Source organism: Doryrhamphus excisus, linkage group LG7 (assembly GCF_037039965.1).
Source record: "Doryrhamphus excisus strain RoL-2023G ecotype Guam linkage group LG7, RoL_Dexc_Guam_v1.1, whole genome shotgun sequence".
In the NCBI taxonomy this organism is placed as follows: domain Eukaryota; kingdom Metazoa; phylum Chordata; class Actinopteri; order Syngnathiformes; family Syngnathidae; genus Doryrhamphus; species Doryrhamphus excisus.
The window spans coordinates 7465881-7488718 of record NC_136363.1 but is presented as its reverse complement, the minus strand read 5'-3'; the positions used below and the strand labels follow the sequence as shown (position 1 = coordinate 7488718).

The window sequence follows — 22838 nt, the reverse complement described above, 5'->3', positions numbered from 1 at the left end:
GGTCTTGAAACTCTGCCATGCAGACCACTTTTGCCCAGTGTCTTTCTGATGGTGGAGTCGTGAACACTGACTTTAACTGAGGAAAACTAGGCCCGCACTTGTTTGGATGTTGTTGTGGGGTCTTTTGTGACCTCTTGGATGAGTAGCTGCTGCACTCTTGATTTTGCTTGGCCGGCCACTCCTAGGAAGGTTCACCGCTATAAAAGCTGTCACTGTGGTTTGCTGGAGTCCCAAAGCCTTAGAAATGGCTTCATAACATTTTTAAATTAGTTTGATGATCTGAAACATTTATGTATGACATATCAGGATTGGGGCAAACACATGTTCACACCGATGGAAGTCAGTCACTGTCCAAAGGCGAAATCTGAAAAAGTTTTTTTTCATTGTGCACAACTGTACAACAGGTTGAACCGAGGTGTGCTAACCATGGGAGCGAATGCCAAAAGCAGCCAGTTGGACTGGTAGAGTCAGCTTGCAAAACACCTCTAAAAGAAGTGAGTGGCTACTGTGACTTAGAACTGTAGCCACAAACAAACTGTCCTGCTACAGATGTTTTACTTCCAGCTGCCCCACCGAGGAACACGATGAAGACCTACCTGTGGTTCACAACTCAAGATTAACAGCAAATAATTAGAGGACTCTGTGTTAACTTTGACTAAAATGCTCTCTATATTTTTGGGTGGAGCAGGCCAACGTCTGCTGCTGTGAATAGACTTCAGTTTCGATGTATTGCGTTGTGTTTATTTTGAGGATTGCATTGTTTAGCCGGTTTGCATTGTGAATTTCTGCAGTTCATAAGATGTGGTTAGAGCTTTTGTTCAGGGGATTAAAGTGCACTTATAGTTTTTATATTGCAATGATTCAACCTGAAATGAACCATGACTTTGCTTGACTTTTTTCACCATTCACACCCAGGTCGCTCATCATGATGCTAAAGCTTTGACCATCAGTTGTGGTAAAGGAGCACATAGTGAGCACATGTCCACACCCTGCACATAAAGCTACCACATGATGCGGCCACAACTCAATTCATTTTTACACAAAGGCTGCTGCACATTTCCCAGCACCACGATTTGCATAACTGTCCAAGAAATCTGCACTGTCATCATGCCGAATGGACGGTTACCTGTCTTTTTCCACTCAGATGCAATGGCCAATACAGCCATAACAAATATAAGTAAATCAAGTAAGTAAAGCGCAACATTAATTCATTTTGAGATCATATATTACATCGGTGAAATAGACCAAATAAATAAACAATGCAACAACATGCACACATGTCAAAATAAGACCCCCGTGGCATCCACTAGAAGCACAATAAGTGAAACTTAGTGATTGTTTTTCACAATATCAAATAAATATATTCTAGTATTCTAGTATAGTTTAGTTTACTGAGTGTAGCTTTAAACCAGCATACAGGTGCCTCTCAATATATTAGAACAGGGGTGGGCAAACTACGGCCCGGGGGCCACATCCGGCCCGCCAAGTGTTTGAATACGGCCCGCCCAATCTTTCCAAAGTATTTCATTTAAACTCAACATACAACCTGGCATCATGGCCTGAGCCAACCTTTTGATGGTTTTATCAATTTCGTTTTTTGACATGGTCTGTTGTTTACAAAGTGCTCCTGAAAAAAGGGACACAAGCACATAATAATAATAATAATAATAATTATTATTATTATTAGATTATTATAATTATTAGTAGAACTATTATGATTATTATAATTATTATATTAATGCTAATTGTTATATTAATTATATATAATATTATTGTTATATTTGCATGTTTTACATAATAATAATATAACAATTATTATTTTAATTTTATTGTAATTATTATAATATTTTATTATTTTTAAAATATTTAAATATAAATATAAAATAATAAATAATAATAGCAGATTGCATGACAATTTTACAGATACAATAATACCAGGTGGACTGTTACGTGTAAAATATATAGTCTGCCCCCCCCCCCGTAAATTTTGTCATATCAATGCGGCCCGCGAGTCAAAAAGTTTGCCCACCCCTGTATTAGAATGTCAGGACTTCAATCCAGACTAAGAGACCACCATTTTCTGATTAGTGTGCAAATGATACTCATATTTTATGACCAAGTGAATTTTCATCAATAACAAAAACATATTGTTGAAATAATTCACCCAGTGTGCAGTGACTCTATACGAGTTTCACGTTTTTAAATAAACTACCGAAATAAACGAACGATCTATTGATATGCAGCTCAACAATGGTAATTGTAGTGTTGCCATGTGTACAGCAGGGGGCGATAAACACCATATTACTGACTACAACGTCATAGAAGAAGACGCAGTGTTGCCGCAGAAGAAGAAATAGCTACTGCCATGTAATGTTAACATGACCAAGGTTATTAAGTTAATACCGGAACAAAACAAGAACATCTTTTGAAGAAAACATCCATATAATTTTGGTAAGAATATTACCACACTGTTCATTGTTTGTGAGATTTTGCACGTTTGTAAGCTCTAACCGGGTTACTCTTGGTAGCGTCTTAGCTAATGAGCTAACAGAAACAGCTGCATGAATTAGAAGCGCATGTTGTGGGCAGTCATTCTCAAACTATATTACCCCAAGTGAAACGCTAAAGAGTTCGTATAACTTTGGAATACAATTTTTAAGTAATTTGGCGTTGCGTTGGAATTCAACGGTTATGAGGTATTATTGTAAACATGCGTTTGTTACGTCATTGTCTGACAACTAACGCGAGATCTCACCTTTTTACTGCGCATTGATATTTTCACAGGTAGAGATGAGCGTCCACTGCGTCCTGACGTCCGCTGGCCGGTGCTTCTCTTTACCGTGTCCGACCGCTGGACTACTACGCTACCTCCAACCGGTTCAAAGCTCCATGACAAGGTGAGTCCATTTTAAAGTCACGTTGATTCTGGTACTGGTTTTCCTGGCTGCTTATTCCGGAACCACTGAAGTATTGGAACAGTATATTGGAATGTCTGCCTCACCCTGTTAACAATTACAAGAGTTAAAAAGTTATTGCCTCAACACAAAAAACATGTAGTTAATGTGGTGTTCAACTATACTTCAACACACTGAAATTGGTTTCTTGTGTTTTGTCCCCTCATCTATAAAACAATAGAAACACGTTATAAGCCATGTACAGAACATATTACTCATACATAACTTATAACCAACGTTGCATAGTTTGTCGTCATTTAAATGAACTGGCCTTGAATGGTCCAAGTTATCTGACAACAGGGCAAAGTCCATTTTCAATTTCAGTTTAACACCTTTTTATTCATCAGAAGAAAGATGTCCTCCAAAAGACAAATGGACCATCTAGAGAGGACGGCACACAACCAAAGACAAAGTGTAAGGTGATTTAAAACAAAAGAAATCCATTATGCTTTGTACATCATATGCTTAATCCCTAAACTACACACAGGCGCTCTATCCTGCTCAAGTGTGTGGCATCATGAACGAGTCAGAGACGGTAAAACGTCTCAGAATAACCGTCCATCCAGACTTTAACTTCAAGGCGGGACAATGGTGAGTGCACATGTTTTGCATGAACGCAAATGGTTGTCTGGATGTTTCCCTATTGTGGCAAATCCAAATGAACTCAAGAAATAGCAGGCAGACGTCCTATGGCGCTGTTAGTTCACAAAACCTGCGGTGCCTTCATCCGCCAGATGGGGGCAGTGTTTCATTGATTCACCCTGTGGCACAGTTGTAAGTTTTACAGGAAAGGTGAAATAAGGTTAATAATCTGTATTTGAAACAGCTGTGAAGCCATGCTGCAGATATCGGAAAATAAGTAATTACTTTATACATGAAATACTTCATACAGTACACGTCATGAATCCCTTAGGGAGTCGGTATTTAAGATAATGATTGAAAGCGTGTTAAATGCTGCACACTTCATATGTAGGACTATTAGCAATTAATAAACTAGTTGAAGTAAACAAGTTCTGGCTTCACGGGGGTGTGCGTCTGTCATTCAGCGATGCCAATGTTAATGAGCAGAATGCGCACATGAGAGCACATACTGTAGGTGGGCGGTGGCGAGATATAAAAACCCGTCAGCCAGTTTCCCCGCAGCGCCCGATAATGAATGTAAATACATGGAAATCCTTGAGTTTGAGAGAAAAAGGGCTGTTAAGTTGTTCGTCTCTAGGTGGTAGAAGAGGAAGAGAAGAAGAAAGAGGAGGGTTGTGGGTGGAACATACGCGTTGTCTTCACAGCAGATCCATATTCATGATGCTGAAGGTTGTGGAGTCATTCTCTCTCCCTGGTTAAACAGACGCTCATTGTTTGGGAGGAACAACAGATGAGTCATTGTTGTCCTCTCCGGGTCACGTGCGGAAGGATAGACTGTTAAGACTGGTGTGCCGCTTCCTGAATGCGCATGGTAGAACTTTTTCTCTGGTTTGGTTTTGTCCCCTCTCCTTTCTAGAACTGCTGTCCTGGCTGAGGTCAAAGGTTGCATCTCTACACACAATCCCACTTTGACCTTCAGCTCAGCATGTTCATACCCTCTAGTCAAGCATTGTCCTGTCGGGCTTTCTCTGCTTCAGCGGTTGTGAAGTGTTTCCGCCACGTGTGGGAAACTTCCCAAGCTTTAACGGAAATCAAAAAGTGATGATCCGGCTTTGTTTTGCAGGGTGGATTTGTTCATCCCCGGAGTGGAGAAGGTGGGAGGTTTCTCCATGTGCTCCAGCCCAGGCCTGCTGCAGAGGGAGGGGGTGGTGGAGTTGGCGGTCAAATACTCCAAACACCCGCCAGCAGAGTGGGTTCACACCGCGGTGAGTAAGCTGTCATTGATTCATTGGCTTTTACCTGACGATTATTCCTCAAGTTGTCACCAGCTGAGAGGTCACCATCTTTTTTCACTTAGAAACTGCATGTCATCACCGGGCACTGTAAACCGTCCTTACATTAAAGCCGTAAAATACACCCATCGAACTCGAGTCACACACACACAACCGCACAAGCTAACCCCTGCTAGCTTCCATTCTCACTATAGAAGAGGAGATTCAGCCAACTTTCGCCAGCGTTTATCGCCATTTCAAGCTGTTTAGGTCAGAAGGGGATTGTTCAGTGTTTATGATTTTGTGCTACGACTGAGCGGTCTGCGAGTAAATGCTTCCATGCACAAATGTTCCTACTCTGAACCACGACAGCATTTCATTCGTCTTGTACATCTGCCGCGGCGCGATGTATTCAACTTGGCGTGTTTACATTGTCATTTACAACCGGTGTAAGCCATTTTTTTATCATTGAAAGAGTCTACACAAGATTCTAGAATCTAGCAAAGATGAGGTTTTACTGCTTTCGATGTGATTTTTACTTCAAGCAATGTTACAAAGGTGACCAGGTCACACAAATGTGCATAGTTTGCAAAACAACCACTATCATAGGTTCCGTTGTTGTTCGTTGTCTGCTATGTCATCTAAGTTGCGGACATTCTCAGTGTTGAGACGTGTTTGTTGATGGTCAACTTCTATTCATGTTCCAACATGTTGCACTGAGTTTACTTCTCCATTTGTTTACAATATTGGGCAACTGTTGAGCAACGAGAGATAATTATCTCTGTCAATGTAAACAAGGAAGTGACGATGGAGGTGGCCGATGCAGGGACAGATAGCACTGGTCTACACATTATTGGATTCCATCTGCTTCCGAGATAAAAGTGGCTAAATCTAATTTATTTTGATATGAACTGATAACTGTGCTGGTTAGCTAATGTATTCACAATATTTAATGATATTGTTTACAATCACATCTGTTTATACAATAGATTGAGCTATTTTTGCTTAAAATATTTATGTTTTGAAAATACTTAAGTTGCACTCCTTAATCTGCCAAGAAATAGAGAAGAATTATCTTAAGACATCAGGTGATTGAATAACGTATGAAAATCAAGCTAAAGTATCACAACAAAGTTCCCTTTATTCAGTATCTGAACAAGACTTTTTGGCTTGACTCTTCTATTCAGCAGCAGGATCATCCCTGATCACATTCCAACAGTCGTCAGCAAGCATAGATGGATTCCACTTTCTCTCATATTTTTTGTCCGGGTGGAATCCTTCCCCGTAGTTCAATGGGGAGTCGTAAGTTAATTGGCATTTGAAAATCGAAGCGAGGCACTTTTTTATAGGTCCAAATAAAGGACATGTTTAGACTAAAGGTTAAAAATGTTGAAGATAAAAGCATTGGATAATGTAATTGTTACTTTAGTAATGTATTACACCCAACCCGCCACAATAAAGTACGTGGAACGCCTCTGCTGTGTGTGGAAGAATAAAGTGGTGTGAGTGTTTGGAGACACTCTGGACTCGTTTGATGATCTTTTGTTTTGTTTGTTTGTTTCTGCTTTCCTCTGTGAGCCGGGAAGTGTGTGGCGACGGTGCTGGCAGTTTACGAGTGGGAGTGTTTTTTGTGTGTTCACTGTGGCTCAGATGTGTATGAAAGTCTATTTACTACTTATTGACTTCAAAAGGCTTCCTGCCAGTTGTCATCACCCTGTAGGCTGGCGTACCCGCAGGTGTGTGCGTGCTTCCTCATATAGAAGCCTGCTGTGATCTTAGCTTCATAATAATGTGCTTTTGTTGTCACGTCTCAATCACCGCAGAAATAAATATTTGTCTCCCTGTATGAGCTGCGTCTATGTATTAATACAGTTATTTCACTCCTCCTTCAGTGTACTCTTGGCTCTCAGGTGGCAATGCGTGTGGGTGGTGACTTCTACTTTGACCCCTCACCTTCAGACCCCGCCATGAATCTTCTCCTGGTTGCCGGCGGTGTAGGCATCAACCCCCTATACTCTATTTTGTCGCATACGGCGGATTTGCTGGAACTCAGCCGAGCCCCCGATGGGCGGGTATACAACATCGCCTCAGCACACCTCTGCTACAGCGCCAAGACCACGCAGGAGCTTCTCTTCAAGGTGTGCTGCAAGACACCCTTTATCGTCATTTATTTACTGCGTGCTAACAGATTTGGATTCTTACCACTTTTTTTGGCCCAGAATTCCATCCTGCAGGTGTGCAGGGACTTTCCTGACAAGTTGTCATGTGACTTCCACGTAACCCAGCAGAGCACCGATGTTGGGCTACATCTCCAGTCGCTTGTGAACCGTAAGTACTGTCATATGCAGTGGCTTCTTTGTCCTCCCTCCTCATTCCATATGAAACATTAGGTTTAGAATAACTACATTGGATAGGCTTTGTAGTTAGCTCGGTAGCCTGCGCAATGTGATATAAAGAACTGTCTAGTGACTATTGGGGTGTTATTTCGGGTCTACTGGGCTCTACATATACAGTGCATCCGGAAAGTATTCACAGCGCTTCACTTTTTCTACATTTTGTCATGTTACAGCCTCATTCCAAACTGTATTAAATTAATCTCTTACCTCAATATTCTACACAAAATACTCCATTATGACAATGTGAAAAAAGTTTTTTTGACATGTTTTGAATTTATTAAAAATAGAAAACAAAAAAATGACATTTACATAAGTATTCACAGCCTTTGCTTAATACTTTGTTGATCCACCTTTGGCAGCAATTACAGCCTCAAGTCTTTTTGAATATGATCCCACAAGTTTAGCACACCTATCTTTAGGCAGTTTTGCCCATTCTTCTTTGCAATAAGTCTCAAGCTCCATCAGGTTGGATGGGAGACGTCTGTGCACAGCCATTTTCAGATCTCTCCAGAGATGTTCGATCGGATTCGAGTCTGGACTCTGGCTGGGCCACTCCAGGACATTCACAGAGTGGTTCTGAAGCCAATCTTTTGAGATCTTGGCTGTGTGCTAATGTCTACTGTCTATATGGTCACGGTACATGACCAGTCTACTGACGTCAAGAGCGCTCTGGAGCAGGTTTTCATCCAGGATATCTCTATATATTGCTGCATTCATTTTTCCTTCTATCCTGACTAGTCTGCCAGTTCCTGCTGCTGAAAAACATCCCCACAGCATGATGCTGCCACCACCATGCTTCACTGTAGGGATGGTATTGGCCTGGTGATGAGCAATGCCTGGTTTCCTCCAAACATGGCGCCTGGCATTCACACCAAAGAGTTCAATCTTTGTCTCATCAGACCAGAGAATTTTTTTTCTCATGGCCTGAGAGTCATTCAGGTGCTTTTTGGCAAATTCCAGACGGGCTGCCATGTTCCTTTTACTAAGGAGTGGCTTTCGTCTGGCCACTCTACCATACAGGCCTGATTGGTGGATTGCTGCAGAGATGGTTGTTTTTCTGGAAGGCTCTCCTCTCTCCACAGAGGAACGCTGGAGCTCTGACAGAGTGACCATCGGGGCCTTGGTCACCTCCCTGACTAAGGCCCTTCTTCCCCGATCGCTCAGTTTAGAAGGCCGGCCAGCTCTAGGAAGAGTCCTGGTGGTTCCAAACGTCTTCCATTTACGAATAATGGAGGCCACTGTGCTCATTGGGACCTTCAAAGCAGCAGAAATTTTTCTGTATCCTTCCCCAGATTTGTGCCTCAAGACAATCCTGTCTCGCAGGTCTACAGACAGTTCTTTTGACTTCATGCTTGGTGTTTGTGCTCTGACATGCACAGTCAACTGTGGGACCTTATATAGACAGTTATTATATTTCCAAATCATGTCCAATCAACTGAATTTACTGCAGGTGGACTCCAATTAAGCTGTAGAAAGATCTCAAGGATGATCAGTGGAAAAAAGATGCACCTGAGCTCAATTTTGAGCTTCATGGCAAAGGCTGTGAATACTTATGTAAATGTGATTTTTTTGTTTTCTATTTTTAATAAATTCAAAACATGTCAAAAAAACCTTTTTTCACGTTGTCATAATGGAGGATTTTGTGTAGAATTTTGAGGTAAGAGATTAATTTAATTCAGTTTGGAATGAGGCTGTAACATGACAAAATGTAGAAAAAGTGAAGCGCTGTGAATACTTTCCGGATGCACTGTATTTACATAGTAATGATTGGTGCATGAAAGGAAAGGAAAACATTGCTCTCTTTGACCACATGGTCATTTATTAACAAGTGTATTGCACAACACAGCAACAGAACCAAAGTTGTATAATACCAGTGATGAGTGACTATCGCAACCAACATTGTAAAGCGCATGCAGAGGCAGATAAAGTGTCTGGAAGCTGAGTGGTCATCATACCTAAAATGCTTCTTGTGGATTCATAAAAAGTACATCAGGAGGTTTCCTACACGTTGATGCAGATTTTTTCCCCAGGACTAATTAGACCCTGGCAGTTATTTGCTTTTGTAGACCACACAGTCAGTGACTATTGGAGGCTTGGGGAATGTCTTAACATACCAAATTTTAGATTGACTTACTCAACAGCGTCTCTGCTGGTTGCAGCCAAGTAGTGCAGTTGCATCCTGAAAGAAGCAGTTACTCAAGCCAAAGAAGAAGGGGATGGGTATAAACTGCAAGGTTTGTTGATTTGTCAATCGCCACATCATACTGTGTTGGTCAGACAAGCTTGTCTTGTAAAACTGCCATGGCAAGAAAGAAGAGACTTGGTAGGTTGCATTGGCGCCATCTTTTCTAATCACGGGATTTCTCCTCCCCCCCGACAGGGCGAAGAATCACAGAGGAGGAGCTGCGAACTCATGTGGACCCGCAGAGGACTTTGTGTTACCTATGTGGACCTCCACCCATGATTGAGGCCATTTCCAAAACCCTAATGGACCTGGGATTGCCTCAGGACAGAATTGTCTTTGAGAAGTGGTGGTAGCTGCTACAACTCCCACAATTCCTCTGGGTCATTCACCAGGATCTTGCGCCTTTTTTTGTGCGGTGAGTGGAAAAATGCTTACAAATTCCATGTGTGTGGACTTGGGAGCAGGATCCCCATTGAATTCATTAGAACTTTAAAGAGTACATTTTTAACAACACATCTGATATTTATTGGCTCAAAACAAGAGCAACCTTTGTGGTTTTAGAAGAATGCAGCATGATGCAAACACTTAACGCCAAGTTACCATTTCCATCGACTATTTTTTTCCCTTGAGTGACTCTCGAGTAGCAAAATAATCTGCCAATTACAAATGTTGAATTTATTTACAGTTGCTTTAGCTACATTTTACACCCTGAATTAGTGCAGTACAAATTGGCTAATTTTCTGTGTTTTGACTCCTAAGCAGTATTATTACATGGCTGAATGAAGAAGCAACAGCGTACTGTAATGGAGCCTCCAGGTGGCCTCTGATTGGTCGGCATTCTTTAAAAAAAAAAATCCCGTGGAGACGGTCGCGAGCTTCTCGTGGGCGTCTCTCAGCGGGGGTGCCATTGTCGATTCATTTGAGTTGTTTCCATGAGGGGAAATGTTCTACGCTGTAATGTGATGATCGCAGGAAATAAATGAGATTGAAGAAGCTGCATGAAATGCTTAAATTTACCTCCGTTTTTATGTAAATACAGGCGACATAACTCAGTGAAGGAAATAAATAGCACTGTACACGTTTTCTTATCTTACAATTTACCCACATACACTCACCTGCCACCTTGGGACCAGCAAAGCAATAAAAACATTTGACATTAAACTTAGCATTGCTATATTAGACCTAAGTACTAATAGATAAGTTTCCTTGCTTGATGGATGTCTTATCACAAATATAAGATATCCATCAACTGCTGCTCTAATAGTTTGTCAAAATCAAGCCTCAAGGACTTTCTTTGGCAGGCTAAATTCTATTACTTGATGTCTGACCGCCCTTTCTCAGAAAAAAAGCTTCCTAATAGCGGTCATGTCTTAAGTTAGGAAACGCATACCATCCCAGATAGTTCAACACACTGACTAGACCATAAAATACTTTTCTTCTAACATTGTGTAAATCCACCCTTAACAAGCCCTATAATTTACATAAAACGGTAAGTCCATGTGTAACAGTCATTAGAGAGCTACGTAGTAAAAAAAGCTAACATAACTTTTTCATTGCGGACTAATGGCCTTTGAATGTCATCATGTAAAAACACCGTTCATAATAGCAACACCAACCCACATTTACACTAGTTTAAAGGGCCGGGGGGGGTGGGTGTCACCTAACTCCCTTTTGGGTCTATGGTCACCACATTAGGTACACCTGCAGAATACAGTCCAATACAAGAGCTGGATTAACCATTTCTGCCTTTGTAAAGATAACATGCAGTCAGACTGCTATTAAATTGAGTCATTGTGCGTGTTTACAGTGCTAAATAAAGTTTTCAAATATAAGTTTAATAATTTTTTGGTTAGATTGTGCAGGTGTACCTAATGAAGTGGCCAGTGAGTATATTACCATTTAAGGCCCACTATGTCAACAGACGCCAGAAAAGAGCTGATGTTTGATGCGCTCTTCCATCTTTACCTCCTCTTTGATGCCTCTCCGACCATCTGTGTGACACACGTCCGTCCATCTCACCGTCTTCTCCCCCTTGGCTGTGAAAATACTGTCAATGTCCGTCTCCTCTTCCTGGTCCTGAAGGGACGCCAGGCTGCCCGAGAGGAAGGAGAGGTCCCTATGACGGGCGTCCTCTTGGGCCTCCTCGCTCCATCTCCTCCTCCCGTCCGTCTCGTCCTCCCCCGTGCGCCTCAGCTTGTCCATCTCCGTCTCCATGACAAGGGACCTGTCCTCGCCCTCCTCCAGCATCTCTCCGCACGAGTGTTTTTTTGCCTTGTGGCGACCTCGGAGGTTCAGCATCTGAAATCAAATGGATGCGTTTGACAGTTCTTAGCTCCATGCCTCGTCTTCTTTTCCCTGCAGACACCTGACAAAATGCAACAAAGCTTCTCACGCTGATGTTTCTTTCTGTACGGCGTGAGGCCTATTATTAGACCACATTTAGATTAATTGTACATTCCCTATTTAGCAACAGGACTCATGTAGCGGAGAAGTCTTAAGATGAGTGACAGAATCGGCAGAATGATGGAGGCCGCGACCAACCTTGAAGTCTTTTCTCTTGCGCTGCAAAACGGGCCTCTGAAGGAAGAGGATTTGCTTAGTCGACAAACTCCCGTCACTGCAGAGAGACAGGAAGGGGGGAAAAAACAGCCCCTAACTTTAAGTTGGAATGTGATGATGCGTTGAAAATGATTTCTTTTGTTCCGCGCGGTTTGAAACACGGCAGGTTACAAGGCGACGCTGACAGACGGGGGCGGGGGAAAAAAAAGTGGTTTCATGTTCAGGATCTGTTAGATCTCGCACCACCAGCACTGTATTTTTTTTTTTTAAGGCAAGCCTGTCACTTGTGATCCTTCTGGGACGAGGCAGACAATATCTGTGGTAAAATGAAACAGTAGTCATCAATTAGGAAATTACACTTGCAATTTTAGGTTTAAGTTACGCGAGCGTCATGGAAACCTCATGTCTCAAGGCACACAGAATATTCTACAGGCTACAGTCCTCCACACCAGGGGTCTCAAACTCAATTTACCTGGGGGCCACTGGAGCTAGGGTCTGGGCAAGGCTGGGCCACATCAGGTTTTCCAAAACAAAAACGCATTTATTAAAAACAGAAAAATATACAAACTTTTTCAGTGCTTTGGTTCCGATTTTCTACAATAAAAGCTCTGATAAAACATTCCACTGTTCTCAAATATCTTAATTTTTATTTTTCTGCACAAAATAAGATGAAAAATAAACAAATCAAGAATAAAGAAAATCAATCAGTAATAAATAAATATAATAAAAAATTAAGAAATCACATAGTTGGTGGGTAGACAAATTATTTTTATTAAAATGAACAAAGCATTATTAGAGCCCTGTAGACATGACAAAACACAACTATAGTCACATTTATACTTTTTTTATTTACAACATATTGCGCAACTGCAGGGTCTTGAGACACATGCTAACTTGCAAACTAGTGAGCTAAGCGACCTAAATGGTAGCCGTCAAGTTATTTCCTTTAAACTTAAATAGCCAAAAACTTACCACTTCCACTCGGATAGGGAGGATAACTATTAACAGTTATTTAACCTTTAACATGAACATTAATCAAACGTAGTAATTTTTTCTGGGTACATGATACCATACAGCATCCATATCAAACTTGCGCGGGCCGCACTAACATTAAACTTTCATATCAAGGCCGGGGCCTCAAACTAGTGTCATGCCGCGTGTTTGAGACCCCTGGTCTAAACAATAAATAATTCCTATGGCTTCTCGTACAATTTTTTTTTCGCTCTTTCAAGTTTAAAAGAAATAAATCCAAGACTAAATGGTTAGCTTGTGACTGTCTCGACTCCATGTAGCATAAGAGTTGAGCAGTATGTTGTAAACAAACAATAATAGGAGTGTAAAGGCGACTATATACTGGTGTCATTTCATGTCTACAGAGCTCAAAAAAATTGTATATCACGGAAACTGGAACCAATGATTTTGTAGTGGTTGTACCTGTTGGTCTTGACAATGGGCGTGGGCAACACACACATGAGCCTCCATCCGTACGGAGCCAGAGACTGCAGCAGCGGAACATAGTCGGCCTTCACCACCACGCCCTGAACACACAACATCCGCACATGGAAACCACGCACGTAGGGAAAACTGGACTTTGGAAGGAAGAACTCACGTCGACGACGGTCCACTGCTCGACCACGATGGCGTCGTAGGAGGTGCTGGTGGTCTCCTCTGTGGAGTTGTGGAAGATGAAGACACTGTCTACTGATGAAAGGTCATCATCTGGAGGGAGAAATCAGATGGAGATAACAAGGAGCTTAGCTCCACCCGCCCAATCTCTTTCTACTCATCCCCTTCTTCCTTTTCTCGTCAGCCTGCAGATTCCACGGGTGGGTGAACACTCTGATTACGGGTGTAAGCTTTTGTGTTACCCTGCAGCCAATCACAGAACGGCGAGCCAATGAACAAACTTGGATTTGAAAGTCTGGGAATTGTTGTTTCATGCTGGATGATTAACTTATTTGTATGCTTTTTTGTAAGTTTATGTCTATAAAAATACAGGGACAGGACATGTTTAGCAACATTTTCATTTTCCACCTTTGGCTCCTCAGGGCAGGCTGATATTAGACAACATTTGACCAAAAAAAAAGTTCACTAACCAAAATCAGTGAAAAGCGGCCTGTAGCATTAATAAAAGGTGTTAAGAGCCACAGTTTGACCTTGGCACGGATCATCTCAGATGACCATATATGCAAATGTCCTTACCGTTGTCCTCCCTCAGGTGAAAAAAGCCGTCGATGAGCTGCGCTCCGTTGGTGAAATGCTGAGTCATGTGGTCCAGCCAGTCGCCGTCAATGTCCGTCACAAGCCCCGCCTCCTTGTGCACCCGTAAGGGCACCCTGAGCGAGTAGAACCTCATAGAGGTGTTCGTCTCCCCCGTGGAGTTGTACAGCGCAAACAGCTGCAGTCCTAAAAAAAAATGGTGAACACATGACCACTACAACCTTGATGGCGTTGGACTCCAACAGGAAGTTACATCATCAGGTTACTCACGGGCCTGTGCTGGTGCTGAAGGATCATCCGTCTTGGTGTCTGCTGTTTTCAGGTAGATGTGGTTGTTATTCCGGGTAGACTCCAAGGGTGAGTCTTTTCTTTCGGGTAAGTTAGGACGTTTGGAATGATTCTCTGGGGATTCTCCTGCTGGCTTATGGTCCTCCTGGGTGTTCACACCCGGGCTCAGCTGCCACTCTTGGACCTCCGCTGGGGTTTGACGTTCTAGTGGATGGACTGTGTGATCTCGAGGTTGCTGTATTGATTCAAGTGACTCTTTGAGGGGGATCTGTACACTCTGAGGATGATCATTAGATCCCTCTGAGTAGACTTCTGAAGGCTGGCCAGTGAGGGCCAGTGCGGGCTTGTGATCCCGTAGTTTATGATCTCCACTTTCATGAGCCAGCTCTTCTGGCTCAAAGGGGAGGGGGCCCCGCTCAGTATCATCACGCCGTGGCTCTGCTGGATCTGTCGGACTCGTGTTGGAGCTGATGAGGGCGTGGCGGTGGATGGGGGAGGGGCTGGAGTGCAAGGAGGACAGTTCGTCGGGGTCCCAGTTGGCCAAGAAGCAGGGCGCCCCTCCTGGCTGCTGGAGGAAGCCCACGAACATCACGCCTTGCTCGGCCACATCCTGGATCTGGACAACAAAACAATCACTTTTAAATCAATAAGTATTGGGACGGGTGGCACGGCGGACGAGTGGTTAGCACGCGGGTAGAAAATGAAGAAGCGGGTTCAGTTCCACCCTCGGCCATCTCTGTGTGGAGTTTGCATGTTCGGATTCCTCCCACATTCCAAAAACATGCTAGGTTAATTGGCGACTCCAAATTGTCCATAGGTATGAATGTGAGTGTGAATGGTTGTTTGTCTATATGTGCCCTGTGATTGGCTGGCGACCAGTCCAGGGTGTACCCCACCTCTCGCCTGAAGACAGCTGGGATAGGCTCCAGCACCCCCACGACCCTCGTGAGGAAAAGCGGTAGAAAATGAATGAAGTATTGGGACTTAAGTTTGTGCCACTAGGGGGCCCTATTTCCACTGGATTGAGTGGCTAGCATGTTGGCCATACAGTCAAAACATGCATGTTAGGTTAATTAGCGACTCCAAATGGTCCATAGGCTGTCCAGGGTGTACCCTGCCTCTCACCCAAAGTCAACTGGGATAGGCTCCAGCATACCCCTGCAGCCCCAGCGAGGATAAGCGGCATAGAAAATGGATGATACACAGTGGAACATCATTCAGCGTCCGCCCTGGTTAGGATGTTTTTTGGTTAACATGGAACATTGATGCCACAGTATTAGCTCCATTCTCTGGTTAGCGTACACCATGGTGGGTGTCTTATGTCAATACGCTTTTTGGTAGTGGGTCTTGCCGAATTTAATTAGATTGACTTTATTTCTTATGGGGAAAAAATTCTAAAATTTGCGCCTGTCGCGGTTCGAGTTGGATGCTCACCAAGGTTCCACTGATGTATGAGAAGCACCAGTTGCTTGGAAACATCCTCTTTCATCATTCACATGCATTTTTATCTGATAAAGAGCCCCCCACCCTTTTAAACACTTTGGTCCATTTATTGCCAAAATAGACGGCACAAATAATTAAATTCAGCCTTTTCCATACTGCCCTGCCACTAGTAGATGCAGGACTCTATTTAGGCAATGGCAGCCTTCATTTGTACACAAAGACGCAGGTGATATTCATCTGAATTAAAACCATGCTAATCATGTGCTAAGATCAAATATTCAAATGACAAAAGGACCTCATTATCTGCACGCATCCGTGTGTGTGTGTGTGTGGTTTAATTGTCAGCTGATATTTGGGCTGACAGTTTCAGACAGGCTCGACGGGAGCGAAATCAGACTGCAAACGAGCGCAGAGCAATAATGAGACACATCTTCCTGCGTTACACACCTTTCCGACACTTCACTCAGGCACGCTCACGCAGTGCGTCCGTGTCTTTTGTGCGACAACACAACAAAGCTGCACAACATGCGCACAGAAAACTGTACAGCAGACAGCTGGAGAGTAGGAGGGCTGGCGAGCGCTCGGAGACGGAAAGATGACAAAATTGAACACGCACACACACACACTTATTCAGTCTGGCCAGTAAGGATCCTTATCTGATTGGCTATTCATATCACGCTGCTGGAGCCGATCACAGACTCCACCATGTGCATTTTCCATCCAATCAGCTCTCCTTTTGTGAACGCTCTTTGGGCGTTCAGATGCAAATCTGTTCAATAGAGCACATTTTCATTTCCCATTGTCGGCGAGCAGGCTAATTTAAGAGCGGAGAGGGAGTAAGAAGTGATGTTGGGGAGGTAGCCGAGGGTGAAATTTCACTCTTACTCCATTTGTCAGACCGCTACACATGCAACAAGTGGGAAGCTAGTGTTTCCTTTACACTTCCGGTGACGTTACGACACTGGGGTAATCAGCTTGGATTGGAATTTGGGTTGCAAACATTGACATTTCCAAAGGAATTAATGGGAAAAAAAATGCTAATTTGAAAGTAGAGTGGAGCCTCTGTTGGTGTCCTCCCTAGGAAGCTTGTTTTTTGGTTAACGTTGAACGCTTAACCCCAAATTTTGCCTTTGTTTGCGTACATGTTCCAGTTAGCACACAATATGGCGCACGACTTGCTGTGTTTGCGACTCCTGTTTGCGGGGTGCACGGCGGTTGAGTGGTTAGCGCGCAGACCTCACAGCTAGGTGACCCGAGTGTGCATGTTCTCCCCGTGCATGCGTGGGTCACATTCCCAAAAACATGCTAGGTTAATTGGCGACTCCAAATTGTCCATAGGTATGAATGTGAGTGTGAATGGTTGTTTGTCTATATGTGCCCTGTGATTGGCTGGCCACCAGTCCAGGGTGTACCCCGCCTCTCACCCCAAGACTGCTGGGATAGGCTCCAGAACCCCCGCGACCCTCGTGAGGATAAGCGGTAGAAAATGAATGAATGAACATCCTGTTTGCATCCATGTTTTTATAATCTTACATGCATGAATAATAATGTATTACTACCAATACATTACTGGACCTTGCCCATTTTCATGGCACTCCAAAGAGGCATTCAAAGACTTTAATGAAATACAGTATTCTCCACTGGTCACTAGGTGTCAGTAGCGTTAATGTTCGGTGAGACACCAGGAACAACAGGCTTTTATTGCAGGTTTGAAGGACCCCTAATAGAAATGCAAGCTGAAATTTGGCACTGAATTCCCAACGTCACTTCCTGTCCGCCTGTCTTTTAGGTCCTGAAGGGAATACATTTATAGTAACATGTCTTAAATGCCGTATTTATAGTTTTTATATCTACTACATTTGGGTAATACGAGTATAAAGGTGATTATAGGGGTGTTACTTCATGTCTAGAGGACTCTAATGTTAAAAACTGTATACAGGAGGTTGTAAACAGTTTTTTTACTATACAAGCACAATAACTACTAATACCTCTGACCATGATATTATTTTCTCCATATGTTCTGGCCATGTTTTCACTGGGAAGTGTGTTTTATTGCTTTAACGTGATCAAGAGCCGAGCGATAAAATCTGCATAATGCTGCCAAAAAGGTCCATGATGGTACAGCATTGTTCCCGAGCATGGAGGGAAGCCAATAATACAGAAAAGCAAACAGCATGTGGGCCCTCACCCGCTTGACGTAGCTCTGAATCACCTCCGGGTCAGCGGCCTGATGACCGGCCGCACACACGTCCGTCTCCAGACCGTGTCGCCACCATCTCCTCTCTTGGCTTTTCTCCCAACTACAAAAATCGAGAGAAGATAAACATTAGAACACACGTCATCGTTTGCGTTTTTTTTTTCCCATGACATTTGAAAATGTTTTTTCCTTTTCATGATCTGGAGGTGCCGTGGCGGTTCCACTTTGAAGAAGGCCGAGATTCTGCTCACTCAACCAGAATGATCACAGCAGAAGCATCATGTCAATTTCGCTAGAAAGTGTGTGACTTTTTTTTCTTCCCCATTTTAGGCAGCGTGCACGTCCACCGCCATCACAATAGATTTATTAGAGTTGGAATTTCAGCAGCCGCTGCAAGACGTGATGATAAAAAAAGGGTATTGAGATATGCCTCTTCATATTTGGAATGAGGTCAAGGAGAAGGCCGAGGTAATATCGGCACTCCCAGGCGCCACTGACATTCCCGGCTAGATTTGAAACAGTTGATCTGTCACTTTTTTTTTCTCCTCTGCTTTCATTTTTTTTTTTTGATGAAAGGGGCCGGCGGTGATGTGGAGATAAAAGGCGGAGGGGGGACGAAAAGGAAGAGCGAGAAATCGGGTGGGGGTACGGCCATCATTGAAAGAAAGGGGATGAAAGGATGAAAAGATGGTTTCACTCTTTCACTGCCCCTCCGGTGAAAGGCTGATGATGCAATCAGCCGTCTCCACGGTGACAGCTGCCAGGACGTAGCTGGACCACTTGGTGGTGGTGGTGGTTGGAGGGTGGGGGGTCATTAGTAACCCATAACCTGCCTGGCTATACCAGAGGGCGTGTGTGCATTTTAAACACCTTCTGTTTGTATGAAATCACATTAGGAGGCTCTCAATACAATTACAGTAAATATTGTCTTTTATTTTTTTAGACACACACACTGCCCACAAAGTTAGGTTTTAAAAAATATATATATATTCAGGTAGATTAGCTCACAATTTTGGGAAAATAAAAAAATAATAAATAATAATTCTAAAAACAAATGGCATGGCAAAGTGTATATTAATTTCTCATGTGTAGTTAAAAGTGAAAGAATTAGGGCAGCCAGCTGCAGTCACACCAAGCCCCCCCCCCCACTCATCTGCTGTAATTTGACATGAACAGATGAAGGTGAGCTACAGACTCGTGATAAAGCGTCTCCTTGTCATGTCGGCGCAAGCAACAAAGTAGTTTGTACATTTGACTGAGGCAACGCCACTCTTCATTATGTTGCCGTGCAAATCTGGCTCATAATAGCCCGAATGATGGAGGGACTTGGGTGATCAGGACTCCCAAGTGTGAATGGCAAAAATATGGCAAAATATAGTATTTATCATAGTAAATACAGAGCATTAAAATGGCATAATGTAGCGCTGTCATGCTAAAATGTTGCATTTAAATTAAATACAGCATTTCCATAGCAACCTATAGGATTTACATGCTAAAATTGGTTGTTGGTTTTTTTAAGTGACAAATAGCATTTTCTTAGCAAAGATGGCTTTCAAAGATAAATACAGCATTATCATCGCAATAGTGTTTCAATGGTAAAATAGGGCTTTTTCGTGGATAAATACAGCATTTTCATAATGTTCCATGGCGGATGAGTGGTTAGCACACAGGCCTCACAGCAAGGAGATCCGAGTTCAATTCCAACCTGTGTGGAGTTTGCATGTTCTCCCCGTGCATGCGTGGGTTTTCTCCAGATCCCATCAGTAATTTCCCAAATTTCCTTCAAGCCCAAAATAAGCCATTTACATGTAAATGCCAATTACCTCGATGTTTCTCGAACCAGCACGGCGCGGTGGAGCTGTCGCTGGATGTGGGCATGATGAGGGCCGCAGGGATGCACGAAGGGATGCACGGCAACCAGGACGAAGCCCTGTGCATAGAGCTCCCTCACCTGGACAGGTAGTTCTCTGACTGAAGAGAGGCACAGCACCGATGACACCGACACCTCTGGGAGGGGGGAGACAAATATGTGAAGATGGATTTAACAGAGAGAAACAAAGAGTAAAAGCATGTTTGATGATGATAATTCCCACTGAGAAATGACACATGGCATCTTCATGCTAAATCTAAAACTAATTACACCATCTTCACTGTGGCAGCCTGGCTTTCATGGAGAAAAAAAAGACGAGATGCTCGAGTGTGTAAATACTTTAATGTGTTCACACATGCTACAAAAGTGCTCTTTATCCTGCACACCACACACACACACACACACACACACACACACATCAAAAGGGTTGAAAGACAACGCTATCATGGTATTAGCAGGAATGGTTAACAGAGAAGCCACACACAATGAAGAGAACCCCCCCGCACTCCTTCTCACTTCAGTGGGAATGGTTAGCGGAGCTTATCGTACGGGAGCAAACTGTCGCGGCAAATCCATGAGGGGGATGTTTGTGAGAACCGCCCTCTCAGGGTCGGCGTATTGTCGTCAAGCTCGCTCGTGTTAAAGGGGCTTTTGGGAGGGAACACGTGCGCCCCTGCTTGGATGGCGAGTGAAGCCAGGTGTACAAAAGGAGAGGAGGATGGAGAATGGGGGTGGGGGTGGATGGGGGGGATATTGAGGAGCCTGAATGCTTGTCATCCTTCCCATTCAGTCTCATTTGCATTGGTCTGGAGAAGAGAAAATAACCTGAATAAATTAAAAAGCACACACACGCAGGACATAAACGTGGAAGCTCTCTCATTTTAAATGACTTCTCTATCATCTGCTGGGCTCATACTTAGCCAGATGCACCCGGGCACAAGCCTGAATGACCCGCACATAGTCTGGGGGGGGGGGTGAAACATGCTCCCCACAATACAGGTTGTCAGGGTTGGTGGATAAAACAAACACACACACACGGAATGGAAGCTCATCCCAGCGGTTTCCTCCAAAATGGCCCCATAGTACCGGTGCTTCGAGGATGGTGACGCACAAAAATAGGTCACCTGACTGATGGGGGCCCCAAGATATGTGGCAACGGAAAATCCAATTAAGTTTTGTACCCCAATTTGGCCAAGAGATGGGAAAACATGAACACACATACAAACAGGAAGGTGTGCGTGTATACACACACACACACACACACAACTGGAAAAAGAACATCCACGAGAACGCACGCAGCATCTTGGCACAAATATTTGGAAGCGGGAGAGGCTTTCATCAAGCAAAGACATAAACGGCTCGTGTTTGTACGCACGCCTCCAAAAGCAGCATGGTGATGATTATATTAACAGCTGGAGACCATGTTGGACAGCCACGGTAACAAAGATCCTGTCATTAGCCAACCATTAGCGCTGCACGGCTAGCACTCACCCACCGCCAAACAACTCGGGCATACAGAAGTTATTAGGGTGGTTTGTAGCGCTTTAGGCTGGGGGGGGGGCATTCATTTATACCATCTGCCGCTGAGGGAATTTAAAAAAAAATTCCCCCAGCAGAATGAGAACATGAATGGGACCCGTTGGTTTGATAGGCCTTGCTAGTTCGGGGAGGGTTGGATGCTAGCATTAATGGTGTGTTTGTGTTGCATGGGAAAATCCAAACACCCTGCTTGTGAGTCAATACTCATTAAAAAAAAAAAGCATATTACCTCAATAAATGCTATATTTACCATGTATATGAATAAATGCTGCGTACAGTATGGACTGTAGCACCCCCCCACCCCCCCAGCCAGTATGTGTGTTCCTGAGAGAGGCGGCATTAAGGCTGCCAGGTGACGAATGAGGATTACGGCTCACAGCCACCCTCCAGGCTTATCCTCGGCTTGCTGGAGGTTGACTTTTTATTCCGATAGCCCTCTAATGACTTGCAGAGGTTTTAGGCGAGGATACGTGCCAAAGCGGTGGCTATAAAACAATCAACTTCCTGAAGCCAGGCGCTCCCCGCTGCTGAGGGAACGTCGCCAAGAGCTACGATATTTGGTTGGTCAGCAGAAGGGTGGGCGCTTTTACGAGAAATGTTGGGTTCACGTGTGGTGATGTAAAAAAAAAAAAAGGATCATACACGCAAGTCTGGCTTTCTTTTTGACACATAACAGCTCTCTGCGACATGAAAGATGGCGTTCCGTCATGCGGCACTTTTTAAATCGTCTTGCGTTGCAAATCTTTTGAAAAAGTGCAGTGGGCAGGGCAGATCTCACCAAGTGATGGATTTGTCTTTCACCTGGCGTCTCACCCATATAGATCACACACGCACACCGATAGCGGAGATGTATGATGTTGGAATATGTGACGTTTCATGGGGGGGTGCATATATGTGCATATATATGGGCTCGGGCCATTTCATTAGGTCCATGGCAGTGCTGCAAACGAGAACGATTCTAGTAATAACATGTGGTTTCCCCGTACATTCATTATCATTTAGATTTGGTGCTATGTGGTCACCAACACATAATAGGCCTGACATTACAATTCCATCTAATAGCTGGCATCGTCACGCTCCAGCTTGCCTAGGATGCCTTTTCCACTTTTCAGACCTATAAATGTTGTTACAATGTTGTTTTCTCGTGTTAAACGATGCCAAAGCATCAGATAATGAGCTTGGCGCATTTGGAAGTGAGCCCTGAAAGAGATTTTTGGTGGCTCTCAACACAGACTTTTTGTGACTTCCTTATATGGGCATACCCGGGGTACAAGTTTTTCGAATTTACAGTATGCCTTTATCAGTGACCATTTTCAAGCGACAACCTTTTCAAA

General features: G+C 43.6%; 2 protein-coding genes across 4 annotated transcripts in view; one reads left to right on the top strand and one right to left on the bottom strand.

The window, feature by feature from the left end:
- The first annotated feature begins 2289 nt into the window (after positions 1-2289).
- On the top strand, positions 2290-10655 carry oxnad1 (oxidoreductase NAD-binding domain containing 1). Its single transcript, XM_058047827.2, has 8 exons — positions 2290-2451; positions 2785-2897; positions 3302-3368; positions 3442-3545; positions 4660-4801; positions 6700-6945; positions 7027-7135; positions 9584-10655. The coding sequence occupies exons 2-8, from the start codon at positions 2791-2793 to the stop codon at positions 9739-9741; spliced, it is 933 nt and encodes a 310-aa protein (XP_057903810.2). The 5' UTR covers positions 2290-2451; positions 2785-2790; the 3' UTR covers positions 9742-10655.
- Positions 9009-22838, bottom strand: part of rftn1a (raftlin, lipid raft linker 1a) — a 23627-nt gene continuing 9797 nt past the window's right edge. The window contains exons 3-11 of one of the 3 annotated variants that reach the window (XM_058047774.2): positions 19919-20102; positions 18087-18198; positions 14438-15071; positions 14150-14353; positions 13557-13666; positions 13382-13485; positions 11930-12005; positions 11354-11686; positions 9009-9499 (exon numbers count right to left, since the gene is read on the bottom strand). In XM_058047774.2, the coding sequence (XP_057903757.2) occupies positions 9338-9499; positions 11354-11686; positions 11930-12005; positions 13382-13485; positions 13557-13666; positions 14150-14353; positions 14438-15071; positions 18087-18198; positions 19919-20102 (1919 nt within the window). In that variant the 3' untranslated portion in view covers positions 9009-9337. Of the gene's footprint in view, positions 11687-11929; positions 12006-13381; positions 13486-13556; positions 13667-14149; positions 14354-14437; positions 15072-18086; positions 18199-19918; positions 20103-22838 lie in introns of all 3 variants that reach the window. The other 2 variants (XM_058047775.2, XM_058047776.2) reach the window with 2 other exon arrangements.

What these genes read in the sequence shown, in the direction of transcription:
- oxnad1 (XM_058047827.2), top strand. Translation starts at nt 2,791, where the DNA reads ATGAGCGTCCACTGCGTCCTGACGTCCGCTGGCCGGTGCTTCTCTTTA. An exon ending in CACACAACCAAAGACAAAGT is followed by an intron (nt 3,369 to 3,441) that starts GTAAGGTGATTT and finishes AACTACACACAG; the next exon opens with GCGCTCTATCCTGCTCAAGT. An exon ending in CGCAGGAGCTTCTCTTCAAG is followed by an intron (nt 6,946 to 7,026) that starts GTGTGCTGCAAG and finishes TTTTTGGCCCAG; the next exon opens with AATTCCATCCTGCAGGTGTG.